General features: G+C 39.5%; 1 protein-coding gene and 1 non-coding gene across 4 annotated transcripts in view; one reads left to right on the top strand and one right to left on the bottom strand.

Annotated features, from left to right (window-relative positions):
• Window positions 1-17110, bottom strand: part of ZNF569 (zinc finger protein 569) — a 63494-nt gene extending 46384 nt beyond the window's left edge. Inside the window, exons 1-2 of one of the 3 annotated variants that reach the window (XM_032614459.1) lie at window positions 17033-17110; window positions 15194-15356 (exon numbers count right to left, since the gene is read on the bottom strand). In XM_032614459.1, the coding sequence (XP_032470350.1) occupies window positions 15194-15198 (5 nt within the window). In that variant the 5' untranslated portion in view covers window positions 15199-15356; window positions 17033-17110. Of the gene's footprint in view, window positions 1-15193; window positions 15357-16598; window positions 16919-17032 lie in introns of those variants that run through there. The other 2 variants (XM_032614457.1, XM_032614458.1) reach the window with 2 other exon arrangements.
• Window positions 9426-9532, top strand: LOC116744871. Its single transcript, XR_004347199.1, has one exon. It is a non-coding gene; the product is annotated as a U6 spliceosomal RNA (small nuclear RNA).
• Window positions 17111-17794: the final 684 nt, after the last annotated feature.

Raw genomic sequence — 17794 nt, 5'->3', positions numbered from 1 at the left:
TGGCTGTGTTGGGTCTCATTGCTGCACACGGGCTTTCTCTACTTGCAGCGAGCAGGGGCTACTCTTCATTGCGGTGCTCGGACTTCTCATTGCAGTGGCTTCCCTTGTTGTGGAGCACAGGTTCTAGGCATGCAGGCTTCAGTAGTTGTGGCACGTGAGCTCAGTAGTTGTGGCTTGTGGGCTCTAGAGTGCAGGTTCAGTAGCTGTGGTGCACAGGTTTAGTTGCTCCACAGCATGTGGGATCTTCCTGGACCAGGGCTCGAACCCGTGTCCCCTGCATTGACAGGTGAATTCTTAACCACTGCATCACCAGGGAAGCCTGCAATGAGTTTTTGATTGTCTGAAAAAGTATTTTATTTATTTATTTTTGGCTGCATTGGGTCTTCATTTCTGCGTGTGGGCTTTCTCTCGTTGTGGTGTGCAGGCTTCTCATTGCAGTGGCTTCTCTTATTGAGGAGCACAGCCTCTAGGTGCACTGGCTTCAGTAGTTGTGGCTCATGGGGCTCAGTAGTTGTGGCTAGTGGGCTTCAGTAGTTGTGGCTCGCAGGCTCTAGAGCGCAGGCTCAGTAGTTGTGGTGCATGGGTTTAGTTACCCCGCACGGGCTTAGTTGCTCCACAGCATGTGGGATCTTCCCACACCAGGGATTGAACCCATGTCCCCTGCATTGGCAGGTGGATCCTTAACCACTGCGCCACCAGGGAAGTCCCTGAAAAAGTATTTATTTTTCATTTTTGAAGCATATTTTTGCATGGTATAGAATCCTGTATTGATAGCTTTTTTCTTTCAGTACTTTAAAAATTTGTCTCCATTGTCTTCTTGCTTGCATGATATCTGATGAGAAGTCTGCTGTATATGATTCTTATCCTTGTCCCTGAGTACGTAAAGTTTCTATTTTCTTGAAGTTGCCTTCAAGATTTTCTTCCTTATCTTTCTTTTTCAGAAGTTTAAATATGATAATACCCAGGGGCATTCTTGGTGGTCCAGTGGTTAAGACTTTGTGCTCCCAATGTAGGGGGCCCAGGTTCGATCCCTGGTCAGGGAACTAGATCCCACCTGCCACAACTAACAGCCTGCATGCTGCAACTAAAAGATCCTGCATGCCGCAACTAAAGATCCTGCGTGCTGTGATGAAGATCCCACATGTGGCAATGAAGATCCCTCATACCACAACTAAGACCCAGAGCAGCCAAATAAATAAATAAATATTTTTTTAAAATATGGTATGTCCAAAAGTGTTTTTCATTTTTATTTGTATTTATCCTGCTTGGTGGTCTCTGAGTTTACTGGTTTGGTGTCATTAACTTTGAAAAAGTCTCAGCCATTATTTCTTCAAATATTTTTTCTTCATTCTCTCTCTTAACTGGGATTCCAATTAAGCATATATGAGACATTTTATACTGTCCCATACCTCTTGGATGCTCTATTCTGGCTTTTTTCACCCACTCTTTTTCTCACTGTGTTTCAGTATAGGTAATTTCTATTACTCTAAATTGAAGTTCACAGATTCTTTCTTCAGCTGTGTCCAATCTACTAATGAGTCTATCATAAATGTTATTCACCTCTGCTGTGATTCTGATTTCTAGCATTTCTATTCAACTTTTTCTTATAGTTTCCATCTGTCTGCTGTAATTACCCATGTGATCCATTACATATTAGTCATAATTATTCTAAATTCCTATTGGGTTGCTCCAATATCTACGTCATATCTGAGTCTGGTTCTGATGATTGCTTTGGCTCTTTGAAGTGTTATTTCTTGCCTTTTCACATACCTTATAATTTTTTGGAAAGCTGGACACCTTGGGTAGTACAGCAAATATAAAGTTAAGTATTTCTTATGCTTACAGATTAGCATGCCTTTCTTTCTGCTAGGTTTTTTTGTTTTGTGTTTTTTGGTTTTTTTCTAGTATGCGGGCCTCTCACTGTTGTGGCCTCTCCCGTTGTGGAGCACAGGCTCCAGACGCGCAGGCTCAGCGGCCATGGCTCACGGGCCTAGCTGCTCCGCAGCATGTGGGATCTTCCCAGACCGGGGCACGAACCCGTGTCCCCTGCATCAGCAGGCGGACTCTCAACCACTGTGCCACCAGGGAAGCCCTCTGCTAGGTTTTTAACACGGGGGTTTGAGTCAGCAGATGGGTGGGGTTTAGGTTTTTCATTGCTGTGGTTACCTTCATTGTACCACAGGCTTCAAATTCCTCTAAAGATACCTGTGTTTAAGGTATGGGTTGGTTTGCCAGGCATGTTTACTCAATATATGTTTCTCCCTTGGCAATGAGTATTCCGTCTGTGCTGTTCCCCACAGAGAATCTCTCTTGCAGGTCTCCCAGCTATGTTCCACTATTACTTTTATTTGATGCTTGTTATCCTCATGGGGGGTTGGGCAGTAGGGGTTGGTAGAGAAAAGCAGTCTCTTATATTCTCACTAAGCCTAAGTCTTAGGCAGGCCCCATGTCCCTCAGTCTTGGTTATGTATGTGGCTTTCATGAATGCTCTTGCCTCTCCTCCAGCTGTGTGCTAGGTCTAGCACATATTCCTTCCCCACTCCCAGAGGTAGTGCTTTTTTTTCAGTTCACTTTCTTAAACTGCTATAAGTTTCCACCTGTGCCCTAAGGTAACAGTTTTTGTTGCTTTTTATTATACAAACTAAAGTTTTTATTCTGCAGCAAAGATGGGTCTGTGCTGTTGTTCCCTTTCCCAAAGCAGCACCACAAGGAAAGATATCACAGGGTTCTCCTCCATTTTCACAGTGAGTGTCTGGTGGGATTTCTGGAGGAAAAGCCTAACAGAGATTGAAAACTCCCAAATTTGCAACTCCCTCAGTGGCTTTATACTCTTGCTGGTCCACATTCAACCTTTGACAAGTTGTTAAAAAATTTTAACTGTATCTTCTTACTGGCTTATATGGTGTCTGGCAGTATCCACCCCATATGAGTGAAGGCTCAAGTCTTATACTCTTGCTGGCCCACATTAAACCTTTGATAATTTGTTTAAAAAATTTAACTGTATCTTCTTACTGGCTTATATGGTGTCTGGCAGTATCCACCCCATGTGAGTGAAGGCTCAAGTCCTGTTTCTCCCAGAAGGCATCTGTTTTTCCTCAGATTTCAGGTTAGTTGGTTGTCCTGTGACCTCAGTTCTTTGATGAGTTCAAAAAAAGTTGTTAATCTGCAGTTCGTCCAGTTTTTTCCTTGTTTTAAGGGTGGAGGCAGAGCTCTTTCCATCTATGTCCCTGAGCAAAAACCCAAAGTCCCTCCATTACAATAAACTTTTAAGAATTGCCCCACTTGGAAGGTACACAGCAAAAGTCCCTCAGCTTATTCTGGCATGGGGCCCCAAAATACCTCCCACATGAAGTTAGGATTAAGATGGTATCTTAATGTTAAGTAAATTCGCTATGTTGGAGCTGCTGCGGCGAAGTGTTACAGGCAAAGCAGTAGCAATTGGCAAGGCGTCAGGGAAAAAAGAATAAATTTGGAGAAATTCAAAGTGGACTGACTGGAGAAATACTTTAAAAACAAATTCTCATATTAGATGTTCTATTCATACCAAATGTTATTTTTCTTGTCCCTTTGTGAAGAACTTACTTGAGGCATATCCATTTGTTCAGTTTCTGAACTACTATGCATACTTCCCTCCTGAAATGAGCTCGGATACAGTTAAAAAACATTAACAACTTGGGCATCCGTGTCATCATCATCGTCATTATCATCATCTCTGCCTGCTTGAATCCAAATTTTGCCAAAAACTCTAGAATCATTGAGAGCCCCACCCCTGGCTGCATTTCCCAAAGCAATTCTCTAGATAGTTTGAGCTAACTTACATACTGGGGAAATGGCTCCATCACGGATGAGTATTTTCTTTCCACCACCACCCCAAATTTTCCCTAGTCTTCTCTTTCCTTAGTCTTCCCATGTGTCCCTGGATTCCAGGTCCTAACATCCACTTGGCAACATATGTTTAAATCACATGGGAGGGGGGCACAAGTTATGGTTATGCCCCTTTTAAAAGAAACACAGTGCACTCACTCCCTTAAAAGCTACTGCATATCATTTCCCCCTACATAGAAACCATTCCCTGATTGCTGATCAGCTGCATCTTTCACTTGACCAATGCCTTCTCATCCTTAAGTCAAATTAAGAACTACTTTATCCAGGGAATTCCCTGGCAGTCCAGTGGTTAGGACTTGGCACCCTCACTGCTGTGGGCCCAGGTTCGATCCCTGGTTGGGGAATTAAGATCCTGCAAGCCATGCAACATGCCAAAAAACAAACAAACAAACAAAAAAAACTACTTTATCCCTTGATCAGGATATCCCTCTATTGGATATATCTTACTCCTACATCCCATGAGCTTGCCCAACATTGGCATTTATCATTCTGCCACAGCATTTGCTGATTTGTCTCTCTCCCTAGGACTGTGAATCACTTATGGCAGGGACTACTTATATGGCTTCTTCATGGCCTAGCACAATAATTTACATTTCAAAGGGCACAGTAAAACTTTGTGCAGTGCATTTAAAATAACTATGACTAATATGTTCAGGGCTCTAATGAACAAATTAGGAAAATAGACAGATAATGTAAGGGGAGAAATAAACACTATAAGAAAGAATCAAAAGGAACGCTAGCAATCAAAAATATATCAACAGAGGTGACCTAAATGGGAAGGAAATCCAAAAAAAGAGGGATTATATGTATACATATAGCTGATTCACTCTGCTGTACAGCAGAAACTAACACAACATTGTAAAGCAACTATACGCCAATAAAAATTAATTTAAAAAATACACTAACAGAAATGAAGGCATTCAGGAAGAGGTAAAATTGTCATTGTATGTAGATGACATGATACTCTATATAGAAAACCCTAAAGACTCCACACAAAAAACTATTAGAACTCATAAATGAATTCAGCAAGGTAGCAGGATACAAGAGTAATATACAGAAATGTGTTGCATTTCTTTACACTAACAAAGAAATATCAGAAAGGGAAGGTAAAAAAAAAAAATCCCATTTAAAATCACATCCAAAAAACAAACCACCTAGTAATGAACCTAACCAAGGAGGTAAAAGATTTATATGCTGAGAACTATAAAACATTGATAAAGGAAACTGAAGAGGATTCAAGGAAAGGGAAAGATAGCCCATGTTCTTGGATTGGAAGAATTAACATAGTTTAAATGGCCATAGTACCCAAAGCAATCTACAGATTTAATGTGTTCCCTATCAAATTACCCATGACATTTTTCACAGAACTAGAACAAATAATCATAAAATTTACATGGAATCACAAAAAAACCAGAATTGCCAAAGCAATCCTGAGGAAAAAGAACAAAGCAGGAGGCATAACCCTCCCAGACTTCAGACAATATTACAAAGCTACAGTAATCAAAACAGCATGGTACTGGCACAAAAACAGACATACAAATCAATGGAACAGAATAAAGAGCCCAGAAATAAACCCACACACCTACAGTCAATTAATCTTTGACAAAGGAGGCAAGAATATACAATGAAGACAAGATGGTCTCTTCAGCAAGTGGTGCTGGGAAAGGTGGACAGCCACATGTAATCAATGAAGCTAGAACACTCCCTTACACCATGTACGAAAATAAACTCAAAATGGCTTAAAGACTTAAATATGACATGACACCATAAAACTCCTAGAAGAGAACATAGGCAAAACATTCTCTGACATAAATCACAGCAATGTTTTCTTAGGTCAGTCTCCCAAGGCAATAGAAATAAAAGCAAAAATAAACAAGTGGGACCTAATCAAACTTATAAGATTTTGCACAGCAAAGGAAACTATCAACAAAATAAAAAGCCCACAGACTGGGAGAAAATATTTGCAAATGAAGCAACTGACAAGGGGTTAATCTCCAAAATATACAAACATCTCATGCAACTCTTTGTCAAAAACACAAACAACCTAATCAACCTAATCAAAAAATGGGCAGAAGATCTAAATAGACATTTCTCCAAAGAAGACATACAGATGGCCAAAAAGCACATGAAAAGATGCTCAACATCACTAATTATAAGAGAAATGCAAATCAAAACTACAATGAGGTATCACCTCACACCGGTCAGAATGGCCATCATCAAAAAATCTACAAACAATAAATGCTGGAGAGGGTGTGGAGAAAAGGGAACCCTCTTGCACTGTTGGTGGGAATGTAAATTGATACAGCCACTATGGAGAATAGTATGGAGGTTCCTTTAAAAACTAAAAATAGAACTACCATACGACCCAGCAATCCCACTACTGGGCATATACCCTGAGAAAACCATAATTCAAAAACTGACATGTACCACAATGTTCACTGCAGCACTATTTACAATCACCATGACATGGAAGCAACCTAAGTGCCCATCAACAGATGAGTGGATAAAGAAGATGTGGCACATATATACAATGGAATATTATTCAGCCATAAAAAGAAAGGAAATTGAGTTATTTGTAGTGAGGTGGATGGGCCTAGAGTCTATCATACGGAGTGAAGTAAGTCAGAAAGAGAAAAACAAATACTGTATGCTAACACATATATATGGAATCTAAAAAAAAAAAAAAGGTTCTGAAGAACCTAGGGGCAGGACAGGAATAAAGATGCAAATGTAGAGAATGGACTTGAGGATGTGGGGAGGGGGAAGGGTAAGCTGGGATGAAGTGAGAGAGTGGCATGGACATATATACACTACCAAATGTAAAATAGCTAGTTACTGGGAAGCAGCCGCATAGCACAGGAAGATCAGCTCGGTGCTTTGTGACCACCTAGAGGGGTGGGATAGGGAGGGTGGGAGGGAGATGCAAGAGGGAGGAGATATAGGGATATATGTATATGTATAGCTGATTCACTTCGTTATAAAGCAGAAACTAACACACCATTGTAAACCAATTATACTCCAATAAAGATGTTAAAAAAAAAGAACTCAACCATGTTAAAAAAAAAAAAAACTAGAAGTAGAGTTGCCATATTACCCAGCAATCCCACTTATGGGCATATATCCAGAAAAGACAAAAACTCTAATTCAAAAAGGTACAGGCACCCCATTGTTCATAGTGGCACACTATTTACAATACCCAAGACATGGAAGCAACCTAAATGTCCATCGGCAGATGAATGGATAAAGAAGATGTGGTGTACATATATATAATATATATATATATACACAATGGAATATTATTTAGTCATAAAAAAAGAATGAAATAATGCCATTTGCAAAAACATGGATGGACCTAGAGACTATCATACTAAGTGAAGTCAGACAAGGACAAATATTATATATCACATGTGGAATCTAAAAAATAGTACAAATGAATCTATATACAAAACAGAAAACAGACTCACAGACATAGAAAACAAACTTATGGTTACTAAAGGGGAGAGGAAGCAAGGGAGGAATAAATTGAGAGTATGGGATGAACAGATGCACATAAAATAAACAACAAGGATTTACTGCATAGCACAGGGGACTATATTCAATATCTTGTAATAAACTATAATGTAAAGTATCAAAAAAAGAATATATATATAACCAAATCACTATGCTGTACACTTGAAACATAATATGGTAAATCAACTATACTTCAACAACAATAAATAAATAAAAGTCCAAAATTTTCCAAAAAATATTTATATGGGAAAAAAGAAGAGGAACCAAGACTGTCTGAAGAAATATCTGATTTTAGGGCTGGAGCGGGAAAACTACAAGATGAGCCTAGAACATCTTGTGCCAGAAATTAAGGAAGTGCTCAAAAACTGATAGGACCAGGGCTTCCCTGGTGGCTTAGTGGTTGAGAGTCCACCTGCCGATGCAGGGAACACGGGTTCGTGCCCCGGTCCGGGAGGATCCCACGTGCCGCGGGGCGGCTGGGCCCGTGAGCTACGGCCGCTGAGCCTGCACGTCCGGAGCCTGTGCTCTGCAACGGGAGAGGCCACAACAGTGAGAGGCCCGCGTACCGCAAAAAAAAAAAAAAAAAAAAAAAAAAAAAAAAAACAAAACTGATAGGACCATGTTAAAAAGATGTGAAACTGGCTCAAAGAACCTCCCATTGGCCAAATTAGGGGCAATTTCAGCATGAAAATAAATATTTACAGTAATAAATTATAACCTACTGAATAAAATAGAATCCATGAGCTCAACGTGATATAAATCAGTAGGGAGAAAGGAAAGCTCTTCCTTTCCATTATAATGCCAACCAATAAATGTAAAAGGAATAATATAAACATAAAACCACTTATCAACTGGAGAGTGGTTCAGACTGAAGTTGTCAATGGAGGCTAAGAATGGGTAAAGTTTCGATGAGGAACAGGATTTTAGCACCATATTGGAACATTTTCCAACAGTTAGAAGGAAAAATAGAACTTTACAGTGAAGACATCAACATGACTAGATGATCAAGGTTAACATCACCAGTGATGGGACAGAATGACATAATGAGAAAATCAAAGTTTGTCAGGAATACATGCCTGAGTCTAGGCATGAAGAAACATCCAATGGAATCAAGTTGAGTGCCAGCCTACAGAATATAAGGCCTGTATTCTTTTAAACTCTCAAGGACATGATAGACAGAATGACTGAGGAACTGTTCCAGGTTGCAGGAGGCCAAAGAGACATGACAACCAAATGCAAGGTATGAAGGAATCCTATACCTGAAAACTAAAAAAGACATTTTGGGAGGACTTCCCTGGTGGCGCAGTGGTTAAGACCCCATGCTCCCAATGCAGGGGGCCCAGGTTCAATCCCTGGTCAGGGAACTAGATCCCACATGCATGCCGCAACTAAGAGTTCACGTGCCACAACTAAGAAGCCCGCATGCTGCAACTAAGGAGACGGCAAACCACAACTATGGAGCCTGCCAGCTGCAACTAAAAAGCCCACCAGCCACAACAAGACCCGGCACAACCAAATAAAAATAAATAAATATATATGTTTTTTAAAGTATGAAGAAAAAGACATTTTGGGGACAATTGGCAAATTTGAACAGGTTCTCTAAATGGCAATGTTGTATCATTGGTTGACTTCCTGACTTATTGGGAGGTCTCTGTTTAGGGAAATACACACTGGAGTATTTAGGGGATGAATGATCAGGTCTGAAGCTTGTAGTCAAATGGTTCAGAAAAAGACTCATTTTGTGTGTGTGTGTGTGTGTGTGTGTGTGTGTGTGTGTGTGAAAGAAAGAGAGAGATATTAAAAGTTGGTGAATCTGGGTGAAGGCAATAAGGGAGTTTTTTTGTAATGTACTTGCAAATTTTCTGTGAGTTTGAAATTACTCTGAGATCATTTTTTTTTAATTAAAATTGCTTAGTGCTGATGGAACTCTAAAAAAAAAAAATGAATGCCTTCAATGGACTCATCAGTAGACTCAACATGACTGAGGAAAAAATCAATGAACTTGAAGACAGGTCAACAGAAACCTCCCAGTGTTCACTTCAGCAGTATATATACTAAAATTGGAATGATATAGAGATGAATAGCATGGCCTCTGCACAAGGATGACATGCAAATTTGTGAAGCGTTTGATATTTTTTAAAATGATGGGGGGGCAGGGATAGAAATGTAAAGCTTTAGAATGCATTCAAACTTTGATTATTATCAACTTAAATTAGACCATTATAAATATAAGTGGGTTATGTCAGTCTCATTGTAACCATTAACCAAAAATTTGCAGTAGATAACAAAAGATAGTGAGAGATGAATCTAAGCATACCAATAAAGAAAGCCATCAAACCACAAAGAAAGAGCAAAGAAAGGAACAGAGGAACTACAAAACAGCCAAAAACCAATCAACAAAATGGCAATAAATACATACCTATCAATAATTACTTTAAGTGTAAATGGATTAAATTCTCTGATCAAAAGACACAGAACGGGTTCGTGCCCTGTTCCAGGAGGATCCCACGTGCCGCGGAGCAGCAGGGCCCATGAGCCATGGCCGCTGAGCCTGCGCATCCGGAGCCTGTGCTCTGCAACAGGAGAGGCCACAACAGTGAGAGGCCTGCGTACCACACACACAAAAAAAGAAAAGCTTTCAAAAAGACACAAAATGGATGAATGGATAAAAAAAACAAGACCCATCAATATGCTACCTATGAGAGATTCACTTCAGTTGTAAGAACACACACAGACTGAAGGGTCCATCTTTTTGCATGATGATATTCCATGCAAATGGAAACCAAAAGAAAGTTGGGATAGCTATACTTATATCAGACAAAACAGACTTTAAAACAAAGACTGCCATAAGAGACAAAGAAGGGCATTACATAATGATAAAGGGGTCAATCCAACAAGAGGATAAACATTTGTAAATATATGTGCACACAACATAAGAGCACCTAAATATATGAAGCAAATATTAACAGGTCTAAAGGGAGAAATAGGCAGCAATACAATAAGACAATGGATAAATCGTTCTGACAGAAAATCAATAAGGAAACATTGGCCTTAAACAACACATTAGACCAGACAGACTAAATAGATATATACAGAAATTCCATCCAAAAGCACCTGAATACACCTTCTTCTCAGGTGCACATGGAATATTCTCTAGGATATGATAGGTACAAAACAAGTCTTGACAAATTTAAGAAGACTTAAATAATATCCAGCATCTTTCCCAACCACATGGTATGAAACGAAATCAATTACCAGAAGAAAACTGGAAAATTCAGAAATATGTAACAACTAAACAACATGCTACTGAATAACCAATGGGAACAAAGAAATCAAAAGCAAAATCAAAAATATCTTGAGACAAATGAAAATGGAAGTACAATACACCAGAACTTAAGGGATACAACAAAAACTGCTCTAAGAAGGAAGTTCAGAGCAACAAATGCCTATTTCAAAAACCAAGAAAAATGTCAAATAAACAATCTAAGTTTAAACCTCGAGGAACTAGAAAAGAAGAATAAAAGAAGCCCAAACTTAGTAGAAGGAAGGAAGTAACAAGAATCAGGGCAGAAAAAAATGAAATAGAGACTAAAAAGACAAGAGAAAAGATCAATGAAACCAAGAACTGATGCTGTGACAAGATAAACAAAATGGACAAACCTTTAGCTAGACTCACCAAATAAAAAGAGAGAAGACTCAAACAAAATCAGAAACAAAAGAGGAGATGTTACAACTGATACCACAGAAATATAATACAAAAGATAAGAGACTATTACAAACAATTATATGCCAAAAAATTGGACAACCCAGAAGAAATGGATACATTCCTAGAAACATACAACCATCCAAGACTGAATTATGAAGAAACAAAAGAATCTGAACAGACCGATTACTAGTAAGGAGGTTGAATCAGTAATTTAAAACCTCCCAGCAAACAAAAATCCAGAACCAGATGGCTGTACTGGTGAATTCTACCAAACATTCAAAAAAAAATTAATACGAATCCTTCTAAAAATCTCCCAAAAATAGAAGAGGAGAAAACACTTCCAAACTCATTTCACAAGGCCAGCATTACCCTGATACCAAAACCAGACAAGTATACCACAAGAAAAGACAATCACAGGCCAATATTCCAGATGAACACAGATGAAAAATCCTCAACAAAATATTAGCAAACATGAACTCAACATACATTAAGAAGCAAACACCTCAGGGCTTCCCTGGTGGCACAGTGGTTAAGAATCCGCCTGCCAGTGCAGGGGACACAGGTTCAATCCCTGGTCTGGGAAGATCCCACATGCTGCGGAGCAACTAAGCCCATGCACCACAACTACTGAGCCTGCACTCTAGAGCCCACAAGCCACAACTACTGAAGCCCGCATGCCTAGAGCCCACGCTCCGCAACAGGAGAAGCCACCGCAATGAGAAGCCTGTGCACCACAATGAAGAGTAGCCTCCACTCGCCACAACTAGAGAAAGGCCATGTGCAACAATGAAGACCCAATGCAGCCAAAAATAAAACAAACAAATAAATTTATTTTTAAAAAATTTTTAAAAAGAATCAAACACCTCAATAAAGTGGGATATATTCTAGGGATGCAAGGATGGTTCAATAACCACAAATCAACAAATGTGATACACCACATTACCAAAATGAATGATAAAAATCCATATGATCAATATGATCATCTCAATAGATGAAGGAAAAGTATTTGAAAAGATTCAACATCCATTTTTGATAAAAACTCTCAACAGGGCTTCCCGCATGGCACAGTGGTCGGGAGTCTGCCTGCTGATGCAGGGGACACAGTTTTGTGCCCTGGTCCAGAAGGATCCCACATGCCACGGAGCAGCTGGGCCTGTGAGCCATGGCCGCTGGGCCTGTGCGTCTGGAGCCTGTGCTCCACAACGGCAGAGGCCACAACAGTGAGAGGCCCGCGTACAGCAAAAAAAAAAAAAAAAAAAAAAAAAAACTCTCAACAAAGTGGGTATAGAGGAAACGTATCTCACATAATAAATGATATATATGACAAGCTCAGAACTAACACCATAGTTAATGGTGTGAAGCTAAGAGCTTTTCCTCTAAGACCAGGAACAAGACAGGATGCCCATTCTCACTATTTTTGTTCAACATAGTACTGGAAATCCTAGCCAGAGCAATTAGGCAAGAAAAAGAAATAAAAGGCATCCAAATGGAAAGGAAGAAGTGAAACTTTTATTATTTGCAGATGACATGATATTATACATACAAAACCCTAAAGACTGCCAAATAACTGTTAGAACTTATAAATGAATTCAGTAATGTTGCAGGATACAAAATTAATATACAGAAATTGCTGCATTTCTATGTACTAATAATGAACTATCAGAAAGAAAAGTTAAGAAAATAATTCCATTCACAATTGCATCAAAAAGAATAAAATACCTAGGAATAAGCTCAACCAAGCAGGTGAAAGACTATACAATGAAAACTATAGGACACTGATGAAAGAAATTGAAAAAGACACAAATAAATGGAAAGAAATTCCGTGTTCATGGATTGGAAGAATTGATATTGCTAAAATGTTCATACTACCCAAAGCAATGTATAGATTCAATGCAATTTCTATCAAAATTCCAATGGAATTTTTCATAGAAATAGAACAAACAATCCTAAAATTTGTATGGACCCACAAAAGACCCCAAATTGCCAAAGCAATCTTGAGAAGGAATAACAAAGCTGGAGGCATCATGCTCCTTGCTTGCAAACAATACAAGACTTCTCTTTGTTTTGTGTGTTTGTTTTGCATATTTGACTTTCCAACCATGTAAATGTCTTACATGATTATAAAACAAAATTAAAAGCTAAAATAATTAATTAAATAAATTAAATTAAAACAACAACAACCAAAAAAACCCATAAGCTATAACTAAAAATCAAAAGCAGAATGAAACAAATGAACCTACTCATATGTTACATTTGTGGCTTAACCACACACAGAGAAATTAGTTCTAGTTACTTTAAAGCACAATAATTGGGTTATATGTCCCTAGAGAGACAACCCCAAAGCAAATAGATCTATAAAGAAATATTAAATTATTTGCAGTAGGAATATTTTAAGTACTAGTAATATTGCTCTGCACTATCTTATTTATATATACATATACACATCTACAGATGGATGGATTAATAAATAAAAGACACAAAAATGAAACTAAAGTAGAAACTCTATAATTCTAAATTTTTTTGATTGCAAATAGCAGTATGAACTCATGGGGTCTACTCTGTTAAGAGTATATTTCCAGCTACAACGTTAATAAACATTGAAAACATATCACGTGAAAGAAGCCAGTCACAAAAGACCACATATTGTACAATTTCATTTATATGAAATGCCTGAATAGACAAATTCATCAAGGCATAAATCAGATTAGTGGTTCATTAGACTGGGAGGAAGGAGGAGAATATGAGATTGACTGCTAATGGGTACGATAATTCTTTCAGGGGGGACAAAAATGATCTAAAATTACATGATGGTGATGGGTGCACAACCCTGTGGATTTTTTTAAAAAACATTCCGTTGTACACTTTAAAGGGTAAAATGTATGGTATGTGAATCAAGCTACTACAAAAAACTAAAAGAATATATTTCCTAGCTCTGCCCACCAAAACAAAAAGCCTAGAAACAATGACCATGTCAGTAGGACTAAGCACCATAACTGGGGTTTTCTCCCAACCATTCTAGCTAGTCCCTTTCAGTCTTTTTTGCTGGTTCCTCCTCATTTTCTTTGACTTTCTCATGTTGAAGTGACCCAGAGATAAGTCCTTTACCTCTATCATTTTCCATCTACCCTCTAAGTGATCTCCTTAAATACCACGTATATGCTGATAATCCCCAAACATATGTCTCCAACCTAGGTCTCAGATCTTTCTTTTGAACTTCAGACTTGTATATCCCACTGCCAACTTAATATTTCCAACTGAATGTCCAATGGGCATCTCATACTTCAGATACAATATTCCAAACTGAAATCTCAATATCTCTCTATGCCCCAGATTCTTCCTACCTTCTTTCCCTTCTCAGTTAATGATAACTCCATTCTTCAAGTTGCTCAGATTAAAAAATATTGTGTCATCTTGTCACACTTACACTCCACATCAGTTCTATCAGCAAATTATGTCAGCTCTACCTTTAAATTATATCCAATACACGACTACTTCTCACCATTTTTACTACTCTGGTCCAGGTCACCAACATCTTTTCCCTAGATTAATGCAATAGTTTCCTAATTGGTCTCTCTGCTTCTGGCCTTGTCCCTGCCCTCTTCCCCTATTCTTCTTCTCATAATTCTTTCATCAGAGCAACCAAGGCAATCCTCTTAAATCGTAAGCAGATACTATCACTTGCATGTTCAAAACTCTCCAATAGCTTCCCATCTCATTCACAGTAAAAAGCCAAGATCCTTAACAGGACCCATAAGGCCCAATCTGATCTGCCCTTCTTCCCTCCAATTACCTTTCTTCTCTCATCTCTCACTACTCTCCCTCTCATTTGCTCTATTTCAGCCACACCAGCCTCTTTGTAACAGGCATATTCCCATCTCAGGGCTTCTCTAACTGTTGTTCCCTCTTCCCTTAATTATGTGCATAATTAGCACCTTTATTCCCTTCATATCTTTATTATTACATTTTCAGGATGCATTCTTAACTACCCCATCTAAAACTCCAAGTCTCATCCCTGATTCTATATATCCTCCTGCTTTACTTTTCTCTTAGAATGTTTCACTATTTAATGTATGTTATATTTAACTTACTTACCTCATTTATTATCTGGCCCACAACAATGTAAGTACCATGATAGCAGAGAGTTTGTCTCCTTTGTTCAATGTTATATCCCAAGCATCTATAATTATTCCTGTCACACACAGCATTCAATAAATGGTGAGTGGATGAATGAATGAATCCTCAGTACCTGAAGAACCTGGAAAAGAAATTTGAAAATAGAACACTGCTTTAGAAAAACACCTTAGAAAACACATAATTCACACAAAAAAAGATTTTTAAATGGTTGACTTCAGTAGTAATTAAATAACTGCAAATTAAAGAAATTATTTTACATCTATGAGGTTAACAAAGATTATTAATACTAACGATAACCATTGTTATCAAGGGTGTATGAATATAGGCAATCTTATACTATGCCAATAATACTGTAGATTATTGGAACCTTACAAGAGAATAACTGGATAGAATTAGGGAGTCTTTAATAAGCATATACATCTCAACCTATCAGTTCCACTTCTAAGAGTCTGCTCCCCACCAAAAAAAATTAAGAAAGTTTATTGTAACATGCCAAATAGTTGCTGATAAACCCATTCTATATAATGGCAAGAAGTTAAAAAGAACCAAATTACCCATCAACAGGTGTAAATGCATTAAAATGTATACCATAAAAAAAACTTTTAAATGATGACATAGATGTGTAATTGTTTAAATGGAAAAATATTAACTGCACATTGTTAAATGGCATAGGTAGATTACAGAACTGTATGTATAGCGTGATTCCAATTTTATAATATACGAATGCATATGTATGTATTCACAGAGGGAGGGGTGAAAAGATGGGAAATAAATTTTGATAGTGGCTGGTAGAAGTATAAATGATTTTTGCTTTCTTGGAGCTTTTCTTTATTTTGTGATTTGGGGCGGGGAGTGAGGGGCAAGGAGTATTGTTACTAAGCACACAAAACAACGTGGCCATTACACAGAAATAAAATTTTAAATAAATACTGAAACAACGTGTTGGGGCTATTGATATCTCATAGAAAAACATATTTACGATTACCATTTCCAAAGAAATGAAGCACTGGTACAAGCAGTCTCACAAGTCTACACACACAACCGAACTCTGCCTTTTATCGTGGTTTGCAGCCACGTTCATAGTGAAACAGAAAAGGAAAAGCACATCCACAAAATCCGCCTGCACACACGACTCCACGGCCATATCAGTCACAGACAAATGCCTGGCAAATAAAGTCCTATCAAGCCACACGCTCACAGTCCTTCACACGTCACTCCCACGGCCTCAAGGAACCACCCGCACGGGCAAAGCCCTGCCCGGCGTCCTCCTCCAACAACACAGGCACCGGGTGGTCCGCAGGCCCCTATTCCACCCAGCACAAAGAGTCCCGGACTCTGAGCTCGCGACTTCCCGAGGACTCACCACCGAGCCCGCAGACACATGCCCCAATTCCGCACCTCAGCGCTGCCCAAGTGGCACAGCCGGTGCAGCCCGAGTTAGGTAAACCATTAAGGTCAGTGCCGGCTGTGGCCGAAGGCAGCACAAGCCTCGGTCCGTTAGACGCAGGATAACTCTTCCCAGAGCCCCTCGCGGCTCGCCGGGGCGGGACTGGCCCTCCAGTTGACGAGTAGCGGGAATAAGCAACCGCTGCGTTGAGGGGCTCTCAGATCTGCCGAGAGGCCTCAGCTGAGTTTTGCGGCAGCTGCCTCCAGTGAGTCCGGCCCTCGGAGCCTGGGAGTGCCACTTGGTGCCGAGAAGAATGTGAAAAGGTCCGCAGTTTTCCTGCCCCGGACTACATTTCCCAGAGGCCGTCTCGGCCCAAATCTATTTTCTGCGAAAAGTCGCCTCCTCCTTACAGTTGTCTGGATCTTTGGGTTCTAGGCGTTACGGTATCTGGTCCGTGAGGGAAGCACCGCTGAGTCGGTTTCGTTCCGTCTGGTCCCGGCTCCACCTGGGACTGGACTTCAGTGGGGTGAAAGTGGGGCAAGGTCTGGGCACCTTGAAGAGACGAGATGGGCCAGCCTGAGCCTCAAGCTCCTGGAGGCAGTCAGAAAAGGGAGGAGTAAAAAAAAAGAAAGAAAAGGGAGGAGCACCGTTGCGTGATCGGGTGTGGGAGCTTTCAGAGGTGGAATTTGTGGTAGGGAGTCTACGGGGTCGAGGGACTCTGAGGTCCAGTGACTTTAGGGTCGTTCTAGTTTGCGACCATTCGTGTGACCATGGTCTCGTCGTCTGTTCTAGTGACCTCTTGATTCTGACTCTGCAGTTTTTCAGAGACAATGTGCTCTGTCCGTTCTTTGTGTTTCTGCTTTTCTGACGGGCACCTGTTACAATATTGAAATTTACATGGTTAGGTCAATACATGAGTCACCAAAATATTAAATGGAAAAAAATTATAGAGATTCGTGATTGTGTATTACTGGAAACACCCACGCTTTTTTTTTTTTTTTTTTTTTACACTGTGTTACTCCATATTCCATGTGTGTTATATGGACAGAAGTGATACAGGTAATCTAGAAAGATGTTGTTGAAGAAGGCAAAGACACTGAGCCATCAAATGAAAGGTCATGTCAATAATTCAAAGTAGCCTCGCCATCAGGAGTGAAAAGTGTAAGTTGAAA

This window comes from Phocoena sinus, chromosome 19 (genome assembly GCF_008692025.1).
Source record: "Phocoena sinus isolate mPhoSin1 chromosome 19, mPhoSin1.pri, whole genome shotgun sequence".
Lineage (NCBI taxonomy): Eukaryota > Metazoa > Chordata > Mammalia > Artiodactyla > Phocoenidae > Phocoena > Phocoena sinus.
The sequence above is the reverse complement of the archived record's forward strand: the minus strand, read 5'-3'. Positions and strand labels throughout refer to the sequence as shown.